This window comes from Haemaphysalis longicornis, unplaced genomic scaffold, assembly GCF_048455015.1.
Source record: "Haemaphysalis longicornis isolate Haplotype H1 unplaced genomic scaffold, Haemaphysalis longicornis Haplotype H1 scaffold_4, whole genome shotgun sequence".
In the NCBI taxonomy this organism is placed as follows: domain Eukaryota; kingdom Metazoa; phylum Arthropoda; class Arachnida; order Ixodida; family Ixodidae; genus Haemaphysalis; species Haemaphysalis longicornis.
The window spans coordinates 26,805,074-26,819,883 of NW_027526361.1; the positions used below are offsets into that span (position 1 = coordinate 26,805,074).

Sequence of the window (14,810 nt, forward strand, 5' to 3'; positions counted from 1 at the left end):
GTATTGATCTTCAAGGTGTGTAGTGCTTGTAAGTCATTGTTCGGTCAGCTACAGTTTTCAGACATACGGCTTACGAAAGGTTTGTGGTTTTCTTCGGTTGTATAGTTAGTATATTTAATAAGTATCCAGCCTTTCGCCGGCAAAATAAAAACCGTTTTCTTTTTGGTGCGGCGTGTCTGTAACGTCCTTCTACAAGGTTGTTCTGCCAAACAAGCATCTGGGAACACGAAAAACCATTAGCTGGCGTGTGCCGAATCAGTAAACACCTATAGACTTTTCAGCGTCGTTATCCAGGAAGCAACCATTCCTTCATTGGGCTACTCTAGCCCAGACTTTGTTGGCACAGTCTACAGGATCGCCTAACTAGGCATGTACGGCACACTCCAGAACGCGTCAAGTCCTTATCAATGCTTGAACGAGGACGAGTTCTATAAGACCCACTATCAATGGGAAGGCATCACCTGCCTATAACAATAAAATCCGGACTCCGGCGCGACCTAGCGATGGTGCCGATGGTGCAAAGAGAATAAAATTGAAGAAGAAAAATCGGGTGAACTTGGATCATAGATTCGGACCCAAAAACTGCAGAAGGCGGGTCGAGAACGTACCCCCTACACAACGGACAATCCTTTGCTCTAGCATGTTAAAGGTGAACCTAATAAATGTGTTATGGCCTTCCACTTTTAAACGAACGTTTCATACATGCACTGGGGCCAACAATGAGTAATTAAAATGTTCTACTTGCCGACGTGGAACAGTACGTTTGCTCCGATAGCGTATATGCAGGGCTAACAAGGTCGAAGATGAAAAAAACAAAAAAGGAAAGGACGCAAAACGAAAAGGTTCGTGACTGTGCGAATGAGAGGGCACAATTTCGCCACTGGAGGCCTACAAGAGTAATTTGGCCGTGCTAGCTATAAAAACAGCAAAACGCGTTTGCGCTAACAGCGTATAAGTAGGGCTAACAAGGGCGGTCGGGAGAAGTCTCTCAGTCATAACAACCAAGTAAGAAGGAACACATGCAACGGAAAAGGGTTGTGGCAATGGTAATGAAAAGAAACAATCGAACAACTAGACACATTTATGTCTCTATAGTGATGGGGTTTGAGGCGTCTACCTCATCGGCAGCTGTGAAACCTGCTAGCTCACAGAAGTACGCCTCGGAAAAAGATACACCGGAACACAATTCCACAAGTCAAACAAGAAGGCAGGCGCTCGCCGCTGCTTACAAACATAAGTCGGCGTATTCACTCGTGAGTACACTCATTTGTACTCATTTGTACTCAAACTTACGAGTGGGTACGATGATGAGTGAGTACAGACGAGAGAAAAAAATGAGTAAGAGGATGAGTGAGTACAGGCCCAGGCAAAAAATGTGAGTACGATGACAAGTGAGCAAAGATGGGAGGGCACGTACTCGCGGGTACAGTACCCATGAGTCATGAGTACAATACTTGCGAGTACAAGCTGGTGCGTTTGATGACGCACTCGGTTCACGACGTGCGTGCACGTGTCTCACGAGTTTTGCGGTGCCACAGCACCCCTCTTTAGGAAGCTAAAATGAGGTGATAAGGGGGAAAACTGCCGCCCTTGCCATTCCCTCTCCCGCAGCTCTCGGCACTCGCTCGCCACGGGGTTGGCTTAGCGAAAGCAAGGGCAGACATGGTGGCTTCACTCGACTTGCTCCGTTAAAATGATAGGCCAGTAGACCTAGTTTAGCGCGGGAGGCAAGTGGTTGATTGCGATAACGAATTAGTAGAAACACTTTTCAATACAAATAAATGTGAATGCAGATTGAGTAAAAATTTGTACAAGTGAGTACAAATTGAGGATGAGAGCAAGTGAGTACAGATGAGTTGGGTACGAATTCAGTACAGATTGAGTACGAGTACTCGTGAGGAATAATTTGTTCGAGCACAGATTGAGTACGAGTACAAGTGAGTACAGATCCAGTACTAATATTCGTGAGGGCAATGATTTTGAGTACAGATGAGTACTATTACAAATGAGTATGTGGTGAGTGAGTACGAGTGATTTCGATTACAGACGAGCTTTTTGAGTCTGAGTTTGAGTGAGTACAGCGTGAAGTAAAAAAAAATGTGATTCGGCTTGAGCAAGTTCTTTCTGTTCTGCCGACCACCAATGCTATAACCACCACCTGCAGGCATTACCACCCCTGTAGAGACCACCCGACACGAACGACACGGAGACAACCATTAGGACGCGAATTTTACATGCCACATATATATTGCTGTGATGACTGAATAATTGCCGCAACAGATTTATTGATTTATTGTAGGGTTTAGCGCGCCGGCGCAACGCAGGCGATGAGGCGCGCCGTAGTGGAGGGCTCCGGGTTAATTTTGACCACCTGCAGGGATCTATAAAGTGCGCCGAAATCTCGCACACACGGGCGTTTTTGCTTTTCGCCTCCATCGTAAACGCGGCCGCCGCGGCCGGTAATCGAACCCGCGTTCTCGTGCTCAACAGCGCAACAATTGCCGCAACAGAATATTACGTAACCCCGACAGACCTCAATTAACATAAGGAATCGCACCGCAGAAATGAAATGTCATGCTTTCGCATTCGCACGCGCAGGCAGTTTTAGGTGTGTCTCTGAATTTCTTAATTTTAACTCAAACTTAAAGAAGCCAAAATGAGAGGACTAAGCGAACAGGCCATTTACACTTGAAAGCTTAGAAAAAATTCAATTGCGGCGCCCCTTGGTTTCGGTCGACATGCACGCCCCTTAACTGAAGGCCTGGCACGAGGGGTTGAATATAAAAAAATATCCAGTCGTGTTTCTTCGTGGAGACCCCAAAGCCGCAGGTGACAAACATCGTCTCCACGTAGCGTTCATGGCAAACCGGCTCACCCTGCAGGGGCGGTGGTAGGGGGCCTTACGGCCGAAATCCAGACAGCACGTTCATACATCCATCTTCGGCTGGACAACTTCTAGAATAGGAGTAGGCGCATGCTGCAGGATTTGGTCTTCACAGTAGGCGCGCAGCGTTGGAAGCAAAAAAAGAACCAAGTGCTTCGGCCTAGGGAAACTTTATACTAAAGCATTGTGTTGGCCGCTGCTTTCACGTCTAGACATATGTGTTTCTCCTAATTTAGACGCATGGGTTCCACTTTAGCGCGATTGTTTGCTGTGCCAGTCGAGAAGGGACGATTAGCGATGTATTCCACAGCGCTCTGGCTTGTAATTTCTTCTAGCAGCTAAGTTTTAGACTCAAATAACAATTACATTCCCAGCCCACCCCTCTCCCACCAGGCGTGATACCGTTCGTTCACCCTCTTGTACCCATACAGGGAGCGACGGGGTAAAAAACAGAGCCCAAGAGGAGTAAATGACTCTTCCATTCCGTCCCGCTTCCGTTTCCTATACGTGGACTACACTCAGCCTCAGCAATACCAATTTTCCTGGACGTACCTGGGCGCATCCCTTCGCCATCTATGGCAACGTGATGATGATGATGATTGGATGTTTATGGCGCAAGGCCAACTAGGGCAAAGAGCGCCAAAGCAATGGTTATGTATGACGGTTGAAGATGTAACCCCTAAGATTGCTCAACAAGAGCAGAGATTAAAATAGTAGAATCAGTAAGACAATGAGGATGGCTGGTGCAAAAGGCCAGGGTGTGATAGTGCAGGGCATGAAACTATGTGCAAGAATTACGCGTGATAGGAAATAAGCTGTAAAAATTTGATTTCGCTAAGAAACCTAAAAGTGCGTTGTACTATGGGATCATCCGATAAAAACAGTGCTGGATGTAGTGGGATGTGTTGTCTGTATAGTCGTGGGAAATATTTGCTTCTTGTTCTGTGGAGTGTTCTGCATGTAATGAGAATGTGAATTACGGATAGGCTCTCCCCACACCTGCTACACAAGGGTCTTGGAGAACCAGTGAGCAGATGGGAGTGTGTTGCGTGTGTGTGGCCTATCCGCAATCTAGCTAGTGCAACTTCAATGAATCTATGGCAACGTGGAACGGGGAGTTTGCAGGATATACTTACCCTTGTATTTAAAAAAAATGCAGTTGGGGATTGCAAAAGGAGTGCTGAACTTGCCTTCCGTGGAGTTCTTTATTTTGTTTCCGAAAAACAAACCGTCCTCCAAGATGCAGCCCCTGCTACCAGTTTAGCGGGCCCGACGGTGGCGGTTCAGGTTACTCACCATGTGAAGGGTTTGCACTGCACTGTCTTTTCTCACAATTAAACATTTTTCCACTTGGCTCACTTTACCTACGTGATAAAGAGCCCCTAATGGGTTCGTTTCCGATGGTTAAAACGGTGCCTATCTCTCTCTGGCCTTCTGTTCAGGAGTATGATAACAGCATCCTGGTGAGCTGCGAGTCACCGGTGCTGTACGCCCTGCGCAAGCACAAGGAGCACCTGCAGCAATCCGGCTACCCCGTGTACCCGCTGTGTCCGCCTGCCGTGCAGAACGGCCAGTGCCACGTTAACTTCATCCGAAAGATGCCCTGCTCCTTCAGCTGGGACTGGGGGCCCTCCTTCCCGTCGACCGGCATTTGGTCAGTTCACGGCGGTAGTAGTCACGTCACAGTGACCGAACCTTTTCGGTATTCATCACTCACAGTTATCAGCATCGCGATTTTTGTCGTAGGCCCATACCGCCTATGTCAATCGTGTCTACCTGCAAGACAAAGGGCTCACCCCAAGGGTCACAGTATTTATTCACTTTCAGGTCACAGTATTTCGGGTCACAGGTCACAGTGATTTACTTCATTTCAGGACATTTCAGTTCACCGTATTAATGGCCGTCCTTACATGAACTTCTCGTCGAGTCTCGTGAGATGTCGGGCTGGTACAAGCCTCGTGAATTTAATTACTGGCCATGGAGGTTTTTAAATGCGTCACATGTCTATGTGTACTAACTGGTAAACCCTCCTCCCCGTCTTTCTGCCTTCATGCAACATTTTCAACGTGTTGCTTCTTTTTACTTGCTGTCGTTAAAACCAACCCAACCCGTATTCTTAACTTAAAGAACCCGAGTACTCTCTTTGCCTCAAATATGCCTGAAGTTTCCTTTTCGTCTGTCCGTCCATCCGTCCGTCCGTCAGACCTATCTGAAAGACAGACCTAAATTTTTGCGTTTAAGTAGCCAAAGACAAACTGTCGTCTGCAAATATCGGGTTCTCTAAAATATGGGGTAATAAGAGAAAAACAATCCTGCGCGTACAATTTTGTCCTTCGCGTTAACGTGCAGTTTTTTCTCTAAACCTTTCTTTCCGTTTTAATTAATATTTTCCACTTTGAACAAGTTGGTAAAATAATCAACCATTGCGTACGTAATTCTCATGGTGTGCTTTGCTTCTACTTGCAGGAAATCTATTGGATTGGAAGCATACAGCGGAATAATAATTCGGGATGTATTAGTGACGACCCTGCCCCAGAGTAAGATTTGAAAAGAATTCTTAAAGAGTTTGAGCTAGATATTTTGATTTTTGCACAATTTTAAGTCCTACCTGATTTGTGGGAGGTATGATCTGGTGTAGGGCTGTTAATCGCTAGGGTAGGTTTTGATCATTTGTTAGCTCTAGTTGAACACCGGAGACGAAACCATAAAGCAATGGAGTGGACAGCATGACCGCTATCTTCAGTAACACACTCGGCAAAGAGCATCAGTGGCCTGCGCTTTCAGTCATTTTTTGTTCGTTTGACGTATTACCTCCAATAACGATTACAAATTGTTCAGCACCTCCACGTTGGTAGGAGCGTATACACTTGCGCTTTCATGCCATCCCGCTAAACAGCCGTCTAATTCAGGTGCGGCTCTTCTACCTGATCTTTGCAGGCAACAGATTTTCATTCCGCAAAAATGTAATGAAAAACAGTTATTGCGTAGCATTCTATGCCGAGTACCCCCATAGCCAGGACCGTGTAACGTTGATTGATTGATTGTGGGGTTTAACGCGCCGACGCAACGCAGGCGATGAGGCGCGCCGTAGTGGAGGGCTCCGGATTAATTTTGACCACCTGGGGATCTTTATCGTGCGCCGAAATCTCGTACACACGGGCGTTTTTGCTTTTCGCCTCCATCAGAAAAGCGGCCGCCGCGGTCGGGAATCGAACCCGCGACCTCGTGTTCAGCAGCGCAACGCCTTAGCCACTGAGCCACCGCGGCGGGTAGGACCATGTAACGTGCTCCATTTCCACAAAAATGCAGATATCGCGGACGTTCCACCTGTAATCGCTACAATGGCGTAAATGAAGATAACTGGTCGCACGAAATTTTGAAAAAATAAAAAAATAAGAAAATATAAAAAAAAGATACGCAAAATGCCGAACCGTGTAACGCCCTGCATTTCCACAATAATGCAGATTTCACGAAAATTCTACCTGTATTAGTTATAATAGCGTAAATAGAGATAATTGGTCGAATGAAAGTTTGAAAAAATAAAAAAATAAGAAAAATATATTAAAAAAACGGAAAATGGCGAACCATGTAACGCCCTGCATTTTTACAATAATGCGGATTTCGTGAAAGTTCCACTTCTAATCGTTATAATAGCGTAAATGGAGATAATTGGTCGGGCAAGGTTTAGCAAACCCGAAAAAAAAACTGGCTGGAAAAAACTCACACTCAAGACAAGCGGCAAAACAATGCTAGGCATTATTAGATGATTCTCTGAATTTCTGCTGATTTTTACGGATCCTCTGGTCAAAACCACTCGGGTAACTTGGGCGTTTACTTGATACTGCGAACTCCGCCGAGTGTCAGAATTGGTGCGAAAGCATCACTGTACAATTATAAAAGCGCGCCTCACATGAAGTGATGGTAATGAGAGGAGCAAATGTCGGCCAATGAGTTTATCAAGATAGACAGCGCATGTCATGTTCTGAGTTTTTCCGGCCAATTTTTATAAAACAGTTTTTTTTTTCCTTTAATCGCTTGCATTGCAGTTTTTTAGTAAAAAAATTTATTGAACTGGTGGAGAGGGAGCGGTTCCCTGTTCCAGGAAGCCATGTGATGAGAGGGCAGCCTTCGCCGTGGAGGCCGAAAATGTCTGTACATACAGGTCGCTGTAGTATTAATGTTCTCCCATAGCTCAAGGGTGGGAGGGGGAGATGAGAGATAGGGGCGTTTGGGTTTTTGCTTGCACTCAATATGATATGAGGAAGAGTGCCGGGTTTTAAACAGAACCCGGCGCTCATGTTCTGTTTCGGATTTAGCAGGATTCGAATTAGATTCGAATTCGGCAGGAGATTGCGTAGGGAATATACGATGGAGGCGGGCTGGGTGAGGGAACGTATTGCTCTGCAGTCGGCGAGGGAGTGATTATTCTTCTTTTGTAAGCTTAGGATGTGGAGGAGGTAAGTGCTGTCGTTCAGATCGGTAATATTGAGTGATATCTTGGAAGGTAACTGGAGGGACGAACGATGCGCTGTCCTCAGTAGCCTGGAGGGACAGGGCGCAGGCTTGCTGGTGAACGAAGTTACTGGCGTCAATAAGGAGTGGCCGGGAATCCAAATAAGGGTGACTTTCCGGCAGGGTTGATGCTGCGAGAGTAGTTTCGAAGTTTAGGGGGCCACCCTCCCGGCTAAGAAGCTTCTGCAGTCTGCTTGAAAAATCTGTGATGATGATGGGTTTCTTCGTATGACTGAGGGCTAATGTGTTGGCGAACTCTTCGGCAATCCATGTTGACGAAGACCTGATTGTTGCAGAAGGGACGACGGTGTCTTGGTGGGGACTACGGCTACTTTATGCCTTGCATTGGGACTAGAAATACAGGATATCCGTGAGAAGCACTTATAAATAAACCAAGGGCCTCCGCTTTCGCTGCATAGCGAAATAAATTGTTAGACTAACTGAACTGTGCACAAGGCTTACGAAAGAAATAACCGAAGTCGGAGTAGGGAATAAGATGCTTAGAATTTTTTTTAAACCCTGAGCATATATAATAAATATTAGTTTCAACAGCGCGGATCCCTGAGCGTACACAGAACGGAATTGAGCGCCTGTAAGACTGAGTAATCGAGATGGATGTCTGCAATGTCGATATTTCAGATCCTGAAAGCGGAGTGAAATGGAAAATAAGAGCCATCGCCCACTACGAATCGGCTTTGCACGAACCGACAAATGGGTCGGTTTGGCTCAGCCTTGACGGGCGAATGCTTTACAGCAAGCAAGTCACCATAAAACCAGCCGGTCAGGTCCCAGCAAGTGTGGACGTGTCATTTGTGATACCAAATGTAAGTACAGTACCATTACCGCGGCATTCTGGCTATAGATTATGGCACTGTGCTGATTTCTTGTGCTGATTTCTTGTGCGTCAAGCTGTTTTTGTTTAGACCACGTATTCCAACGTGAAGTCATAACAGTAGTTGAAAATCTGCTGAAAAGCCTAGTGAAAACGCATATTCGGTGCAGCTAGTTTGAAAGGTTTTATTCGAGCCTTTTGAGGATCTGTTCAAAACAAGAATGAGGTCAAGATCGTGATAGCGCCTCCGTTGCCTCGTATTACTGATGCGGTGTGTCTCTGTACTGCATTTCGCTCTGAATCTTGGCTACATCAGCATTCATTATGTTTTAAAAAGAACGAAGGTAGCAGGGAAATTGAAACTCCATTTGTTTTATTTAACTGCCACTTGGGTAAAATGGGTATTGTTACGTACGGGGTATTGTTACTCCGTCATGAAAGTGGTAGCGTGGGGGTGAGCGGCCAGCAAAAGTTACTGCCTTGGTGACGACGAGAAGAAGCCGAAGGCAAGCTTATTAACCGGTTTACTTCATGACGAGAGATGAGCTGAAGCAACACAGGAACACTACCCTGACGGGTTAGGTTACAGCGAGACTCGACAGGGTGGCGGCATGGATTTGCTGCTGCAAAATGAATGAATTCTGCGCTCGCAAGCACCGCGTATTTATATCCGAAGCGCTGACGGTCAAGTGCTTCTGCTTCTCCTAGTGCTTCTGCACACAGCCCGAACATACTACAGACACATACAACACTCTTTCGAGACTTCGGGAGCGGCCGGCAGCAGCGGCGCTCGTTGAGCGTGAGAGGAAGGGGAGAGGCGAACTCGGCTGCGGCGTCCACCCCGCGGGAGGAAGTTTCAACTGAACCGTTGGCTGTCGCTGCAATGGCTTGAGCCATAAGGTCCCTAAAATTACTTTAGGGTCCTTATCGAGCCACCGCCAACAAAGCGGCCACGAGGAAGGCGCTCGTATTGGTAGACTCTGCCACCAAGCACAGGAACACTGCATGAAGCTTGCTGTGTCCACGAACAAAACAGCGGTGCGCTCAATCGTAACAGTATTTATTAACAGCGGAGCTGTTGTTACTTGTCCGGAGTTGGCGCCCGCCGAAAACTCTCCCCCCGAGGAACGTTATTGCATAGGCGTCGGTCGCGCAGCCGTCGCATTACCCGCTCTACAACGGAAACGCACGTGATAGCGGCCACCGCAACACTCGAGAAGAGCGTGCGCATGCGCTCAGTATCTTAGGAGAGCCCTTCGCGGGAGGTCGCATCGTCATGCGCATGCGCTCAGTATCGTTCAAGACACCTCGCGCGCAGTGCCTTCGAAGTTCCCGGCATGGCCCAGCCACAGATAGTTCGCATGGCCGAGGAAGAGGCCGCGAACCGAAAGGCAGGGCGGGCTACAGTAACTAACTTTGTGTCTATCAATGCTCACCTACAACAACTTCGCGATTCAAGTCTTGCGCATGAGTGCAAGCTTTCCTGGTTTTTGTTTTGTCTTCAAGCTTCTTTGAAGGTATTGCTCACCCGCCGCGATGGCTCAGTGGCTAAGGCGTTGTGCTGCTGAGCACGAGGCCGCGGGTTCGATTCCCGGCCGCGGTGGCCGCTTTTCTGATGGAGGCGAAAAGCAAAAACGCCCGTGTATTCGAGATTTCGGCGCACGTTAAAGATCCCCAGGTGGTCAAAATTAATCCGGAGCCCTCCACTACGGCGCGCCTCATCGCCTGCGTTGCCTCGGCGCGTTAAACACTACAATCAATCATTGAAGGTATTGCTCCTATTGCTTCTAGGTACCTACTAGTTTTGTTTCTCATTAAAACGACAGCCGTTCTTTGGCTACGGTGGTCTGTCTGTCCGTCTGTCCGTACGATGATTCAGCCGTCCGGCCAAACGGTAAAGGAATTCTTGAACAAGAAATATACAAGAAAAAGCTTTCCAATAAGCAGCGAAATATGACTGTACACTTCATGTTTGTCAATATCATTCAGCAAAAAAAGGAAACATTGGGCAGCATTGAGGCAAAACATAAATACAGGACTCATAGAGTTTTTAATAATAATAGGCGGGAGCCTCAACTTTGCGGTAGCAGCGAATGAAAGAAAAAAACGCGTTAAAATAAAACTGGCAGATCTTACGCATATGTGGGAATCGGAATCGGCGTAAAGGGCAGCTTTCATTGATGTCACTGTTCTGAACTGCACAATAGCATTCAAGTAGCACCGTTCTAAATGATTGCGTCGGGCCATGGCAAAACTGGGTTGAGACACTAAAGTGTGTGTGGCATTTTTGTTCGCTCGTCGTCTTCGGGTTCTTACTCACAATGCTCGTCATCTTTCATTGCCGCCATGAGTTGTTGCCTTGACTCATGTCCTCGAGCCAGCATACCCAGCGTACATTTGCTGTGAGTGCCGCGTTTCGCTGTTAGTGAAGACGTTCTTGTTCTGTGGGACACTTCTGTATGGCCTGGATGTTCTGACTGCTGCAGGAACATTTTTGAGCAATTGGCTCGCGCGTGTTCACGTGCTCTTCGGACACATCGCCGGCGAAGTAGTAGTAGAAAAGCTTCATTTTAGAAAAAATGGTGGAAGGGGAAGGGGAATGGGTAGAGATATTAGAGCGACCATCGGAATTAGACAATTACGGTCTGCTCCTTTCAAGACGATGGCTCGTGGCACCCCAGAGGGGTCAGTCATCTCGCCACTTTTGTTTAACCTTGCCATGAAGGACCTCCCACCATTATTGCAAGATATTTCTCACCTTTGTCACGCCATCTACACAGATTATCTCACCTTTTGGACGCCTACAAGATCCATGGGTGAGCAACAAGAAGCACTTCAAGCCGCTATAGTCAAGGCGCAAAGACACCTTCGAGAAAAAGTTCTTCAATGTGTCCCAGATAAATCGGCACTTTTGACACTTAGTGCTGGTACCCCGAAACAAAACAAGTCCACCGTCCCAGACCCGGACCTATTCATAAATGAGCAACCCGTCCCAACTGTGCCTCACTTGAGAATTCTTGGACTTGTTGTCCCCAAAAATGGCTCTGGGCTCCACACAATCGCTCCCCTCCAGAAGACTGTCAACCAGCTGACACACATAATTCAGCGTGTCGCATATCGTCGATATGGCCTCAAAGAACCTGACACGCTCAAAATAATACAAGCAGTACTCATAAGTAGAATCACCTATGGAACACCGTACTTGGCCCTTAAAAGGAACGAAAAAGCCAGATTAAATATAATTATTCGCCAAGCCTACAAGACTGCACTCGGGCTACCCCCGAAGACATCGACATCTAAATTATTACAATTAGGCGTACATAACAGTTGGGAGGAATTACAAGAAGTGCACCACACTTCTCAGATAGAGCGCCTGAAGAAAACAACGACGGGGCGCGCAACTCTTCACCGATTAGGTTATACCACTCCACCGGTTAAAGGTAAGAAAAAAAGCATACCTTTGAAGATTCGACAGTACATACGAGTGGCCCCAATACCAAGAAATATGCATCCGGAGTACAACAAGGCCAGAAGAATTGCCCGAGCACGAGCCATGTCCGCCAGATATGGAAACGACCTAAATACCTGTTATGTGGACGCATTGCCTTATCCACACCATTCCGCCCATGTAACTTGCGTAGTGAATGGACGGGGCCAAGAGATCCCATCCTGCACCGTCAATACCACAGCGATTGATACTGCCGAAGAAGCCGCGATAGGCCACGCCATCATCAGTGCCCAACACCCAATCACCATACTTACCGACTCTCAGGCAACGTGCAGAAATTACTTACAAGGTCGAATTTCTAAAATGGCACTTCGTCTTCTTTTAACAAGACAGAGCATTCCCGAAGTTTATATAGTTTGGGCGCCAGGACACGAATCCCTTGAGGGGAATGAGGCGGCTCACGCCGCTGCCCGCGATTACATACACCGGGCCGTTTCTCTCACGGGGCAGTCACCACCTCATCCACCTAATCCGCAACCTCTCTTGCGCTACACAGATATATTGGCGGACTACCGACACAAACGGCAAATTTTCCCCATTCCACACCACCAACTCACAAGGGATGAAGCAACAACGTTCAGACGACTTCAAACTAACACGTATCCACACCGTACCCTTCTTCGTGCCATTTATCCGACAGACTATCCAGCCACCTGCCACTACTGCCCAGCGCCCGGTACCCTATACCATCAGGTGTGGGAGTGCCAAGAGACACCGGACCTGCACCCAATCCACAACCCCTCTATACATCAGTGGGCGGCGCGGTTGATCAGCAAGGACCCTACGTTCCAGCTTGACTTGGTGCAAAGGGCCCGCGCAGCCAGCCGAAGCCAGAGGATCCCGGAGTAGGGATCCCCTCCATCGGGCGGGGGACTGCACCACCTGTCGTTTTTTAATAAAGATTTGTTTCATTCATTCATTTGTGGGTGGTACCCCATGTCCAGGGCTCAAAATTCAGCAGCACCCTGCCTTGCTCTTCGGACAAAGTTTACCTAGTCCTCTAAGGCTGAACTGGCCAGAGCTGCCCCCCATGTTCTGGTAGGGTAGTGAGGTTTGTGTTGTTGATCTGGGGTGCTATTCTCGTGTTTTGTCCGTTTTGTGTCCGTTTAAAAAGTGTCCGTTTTGAACGAGCCCTCATTGGCTAAAAGGGTACAACCGGATGTGACGTCATGCAAGCACGGTGGAGCTATGAGCCGCAGCTTCTCGGGGCAGACGATTTCGAGCAGACTATTTTTCGTGGCCTTGTTGTCGGTTCGCTGGCGGAACAACAAACGCATAAAAGGTAGTTTAAAATAGGCCTACTCGTGGAAAATGTGTTCACAAGAACAGTTGTGCAAAAGTCAACCCAAAGCCCACCTACAACTGGAAATACGTCACAATAAAACGGACGCAAAACGGCCGTTTTGAAAAGCGATAAACACGAGAATATCGCCCCTGGAGTCATATGGTCCGGTACTCCCAGGTGGTGCGGAAAAGCGCGGACTTTTCATTGCATTGCTTGTGGTGTTCTTTTATGCTATTTGGAAACATTAGTGGATCGGCGGCATACGCGGAGAACAGCGTGCCATCTGGTGGTTCTGTGAGAAACCCAAGATTCGCCTTGTCGCCACTGAGGGGCGGGCGAGGAGGAGCCGTTGAGCACAAAGCGGCGCATTCGGGCAGGGGAGCAGCAGCCAGCAGCAGGCAGCCCGACGAAAGGCCGCGAAGAGGCAAATAAAGCTTTGCTTTAAAATATGTAAACCAAAAAGTACAGACAGGACTCGCGTCTGCAGCTCGGGACAGCACGCTGTGTGCAACAATAAAAAACATATCCCAACAGGCGGCGCGCCAGCAATGCGAACGCGGAAAAATTAAATTAAGCAAACTTCCATGGCATTTAACAAGGAAGGAGCGAAACAGGAGGGGGAGAGCGTGAAAGCTTGGCGGGGAAGACGGGAGAGGCAGTTCCGTGCATGGGCGTCGAAATTCTACCGTATTTCTATGACATTTACAGCAAAGCAAGCAGATAAGCGGTCTTTTCTCTTTTGTTTTTTCTCACAGGAAATGGATATCGAGCTCTGGTGGCCTTCGGGCTATGGCAGCCAGAGGTTGTACAACCTGAACGTGACCGTACGCGTCGGAAGTGAAACGGCCGTGAAGGTTTCCAGATTTGGATTTCGAACTATAGATCTAAACGAAGACAGTGTGGGTAAGTTTTCTACTTTCTTTTCCTGTTTCTTGGCCTCCTCAACGGAGGTCACAGGCGCAGAACAAATATTATGAAAGAACGCAAGGTTTTGCTTTTAGTAAAGCCGAAAATAGCCGTTCTTTTAAAAGTTTTCTTTTTCTATTACTAGAACGATTCAGTTTACGCCTCCTCTGAAACGACATGACCCTTTTCGCTTTTTCGCTTTTTTTTTTTTTTTTTTGTGGCAGAAAACTCAACAATGGGAACTGAGTTTTACTTCAAGATCAATGGCGTGCCTATTTACGCGAAAGGAAGCAACTGGATACCGGCCGATAGCTTTCCGGAAAGAGTGACCAACGAGTATGTCGAAGACCTGCTCCTATCTGCCAAGGTGCGATTGGATCTTTTAATAAGCCACACGACAGTGTTCATCACTCAAAAGCTAAGTTTCCAGCTACCGACATTGCCGGTTGCTCTAGTGCAACTTGCAAACATAAAACAATGTCCATTCGACCTGAAGCACAGCATAACCACACATTTTTCATTTATCAATAGTGATATACGGGCGGTTTCATTATCCGCACAGTGGCATTTTGTTTTTTTTTGTTTTTTTTTGTTTTTTGTTTTTTTTTTTTTTTTTTTAAGTCCTCCGAGTAGAGCCTCATCTCCCGAGGTCATTCAAACTCAGCTCACTATGTAGCTTTCAATCCCGAAAACAGTGTTTGGGCATTTTCCCCGTGGGCGCTTGTTGCTCTTGTTGGCTGTATCGTAAGCTCCAGCTGTAGCAGTCCTCCATTTCTTTACATCACCGTCATCATCATCATAATGATCACCAGCAGGAGCAGCAGTTATTTAGGGCCACTGCAGCATGAATTCCCCTCTCAGTACTTCCAACCGCTCCCCTGCA

At 47.3% G+C, this 14,810-nt stretch overlaps 1 protein-coding gene across 3 annotated transcripts in view; it reads left to right on the forward strand.

The window, feature by feature from the left end:
• The window catches only part of LOC144178393 (beta-mannosidase-like), a 275,102-nt gene that overhangs the window by 232,867 nt on the left and 27,425 nt on the right, over nt 1–14,810 (forward strand). For all 3 annotated transcript variants that reach the window (XM_077706204.1, XM_077706205.1, XM_077706203.1), the window contains exons 5-9: nt 4,327–4,538; nt 5,351–5,421; nt 8,036–8,220; nt 13,777–13,924; nt 14,152–14,294. In XM_077706204.1, the coding sequence (XP_077562330.1) occupies nt 4,327–4,538; nt 5,351–5,421; nt 8,036–8,220; nt 13,777–13,924; nt 14,152–14,294 (759 nt within the window). The remainder of the gene's footprint in view (nt 1–4,326; nt 4,539–5,350; nt 5,422–8,035; nt 8,221–13,776; nt 13,925–14,151; nt 14,295–14,810) is intronic.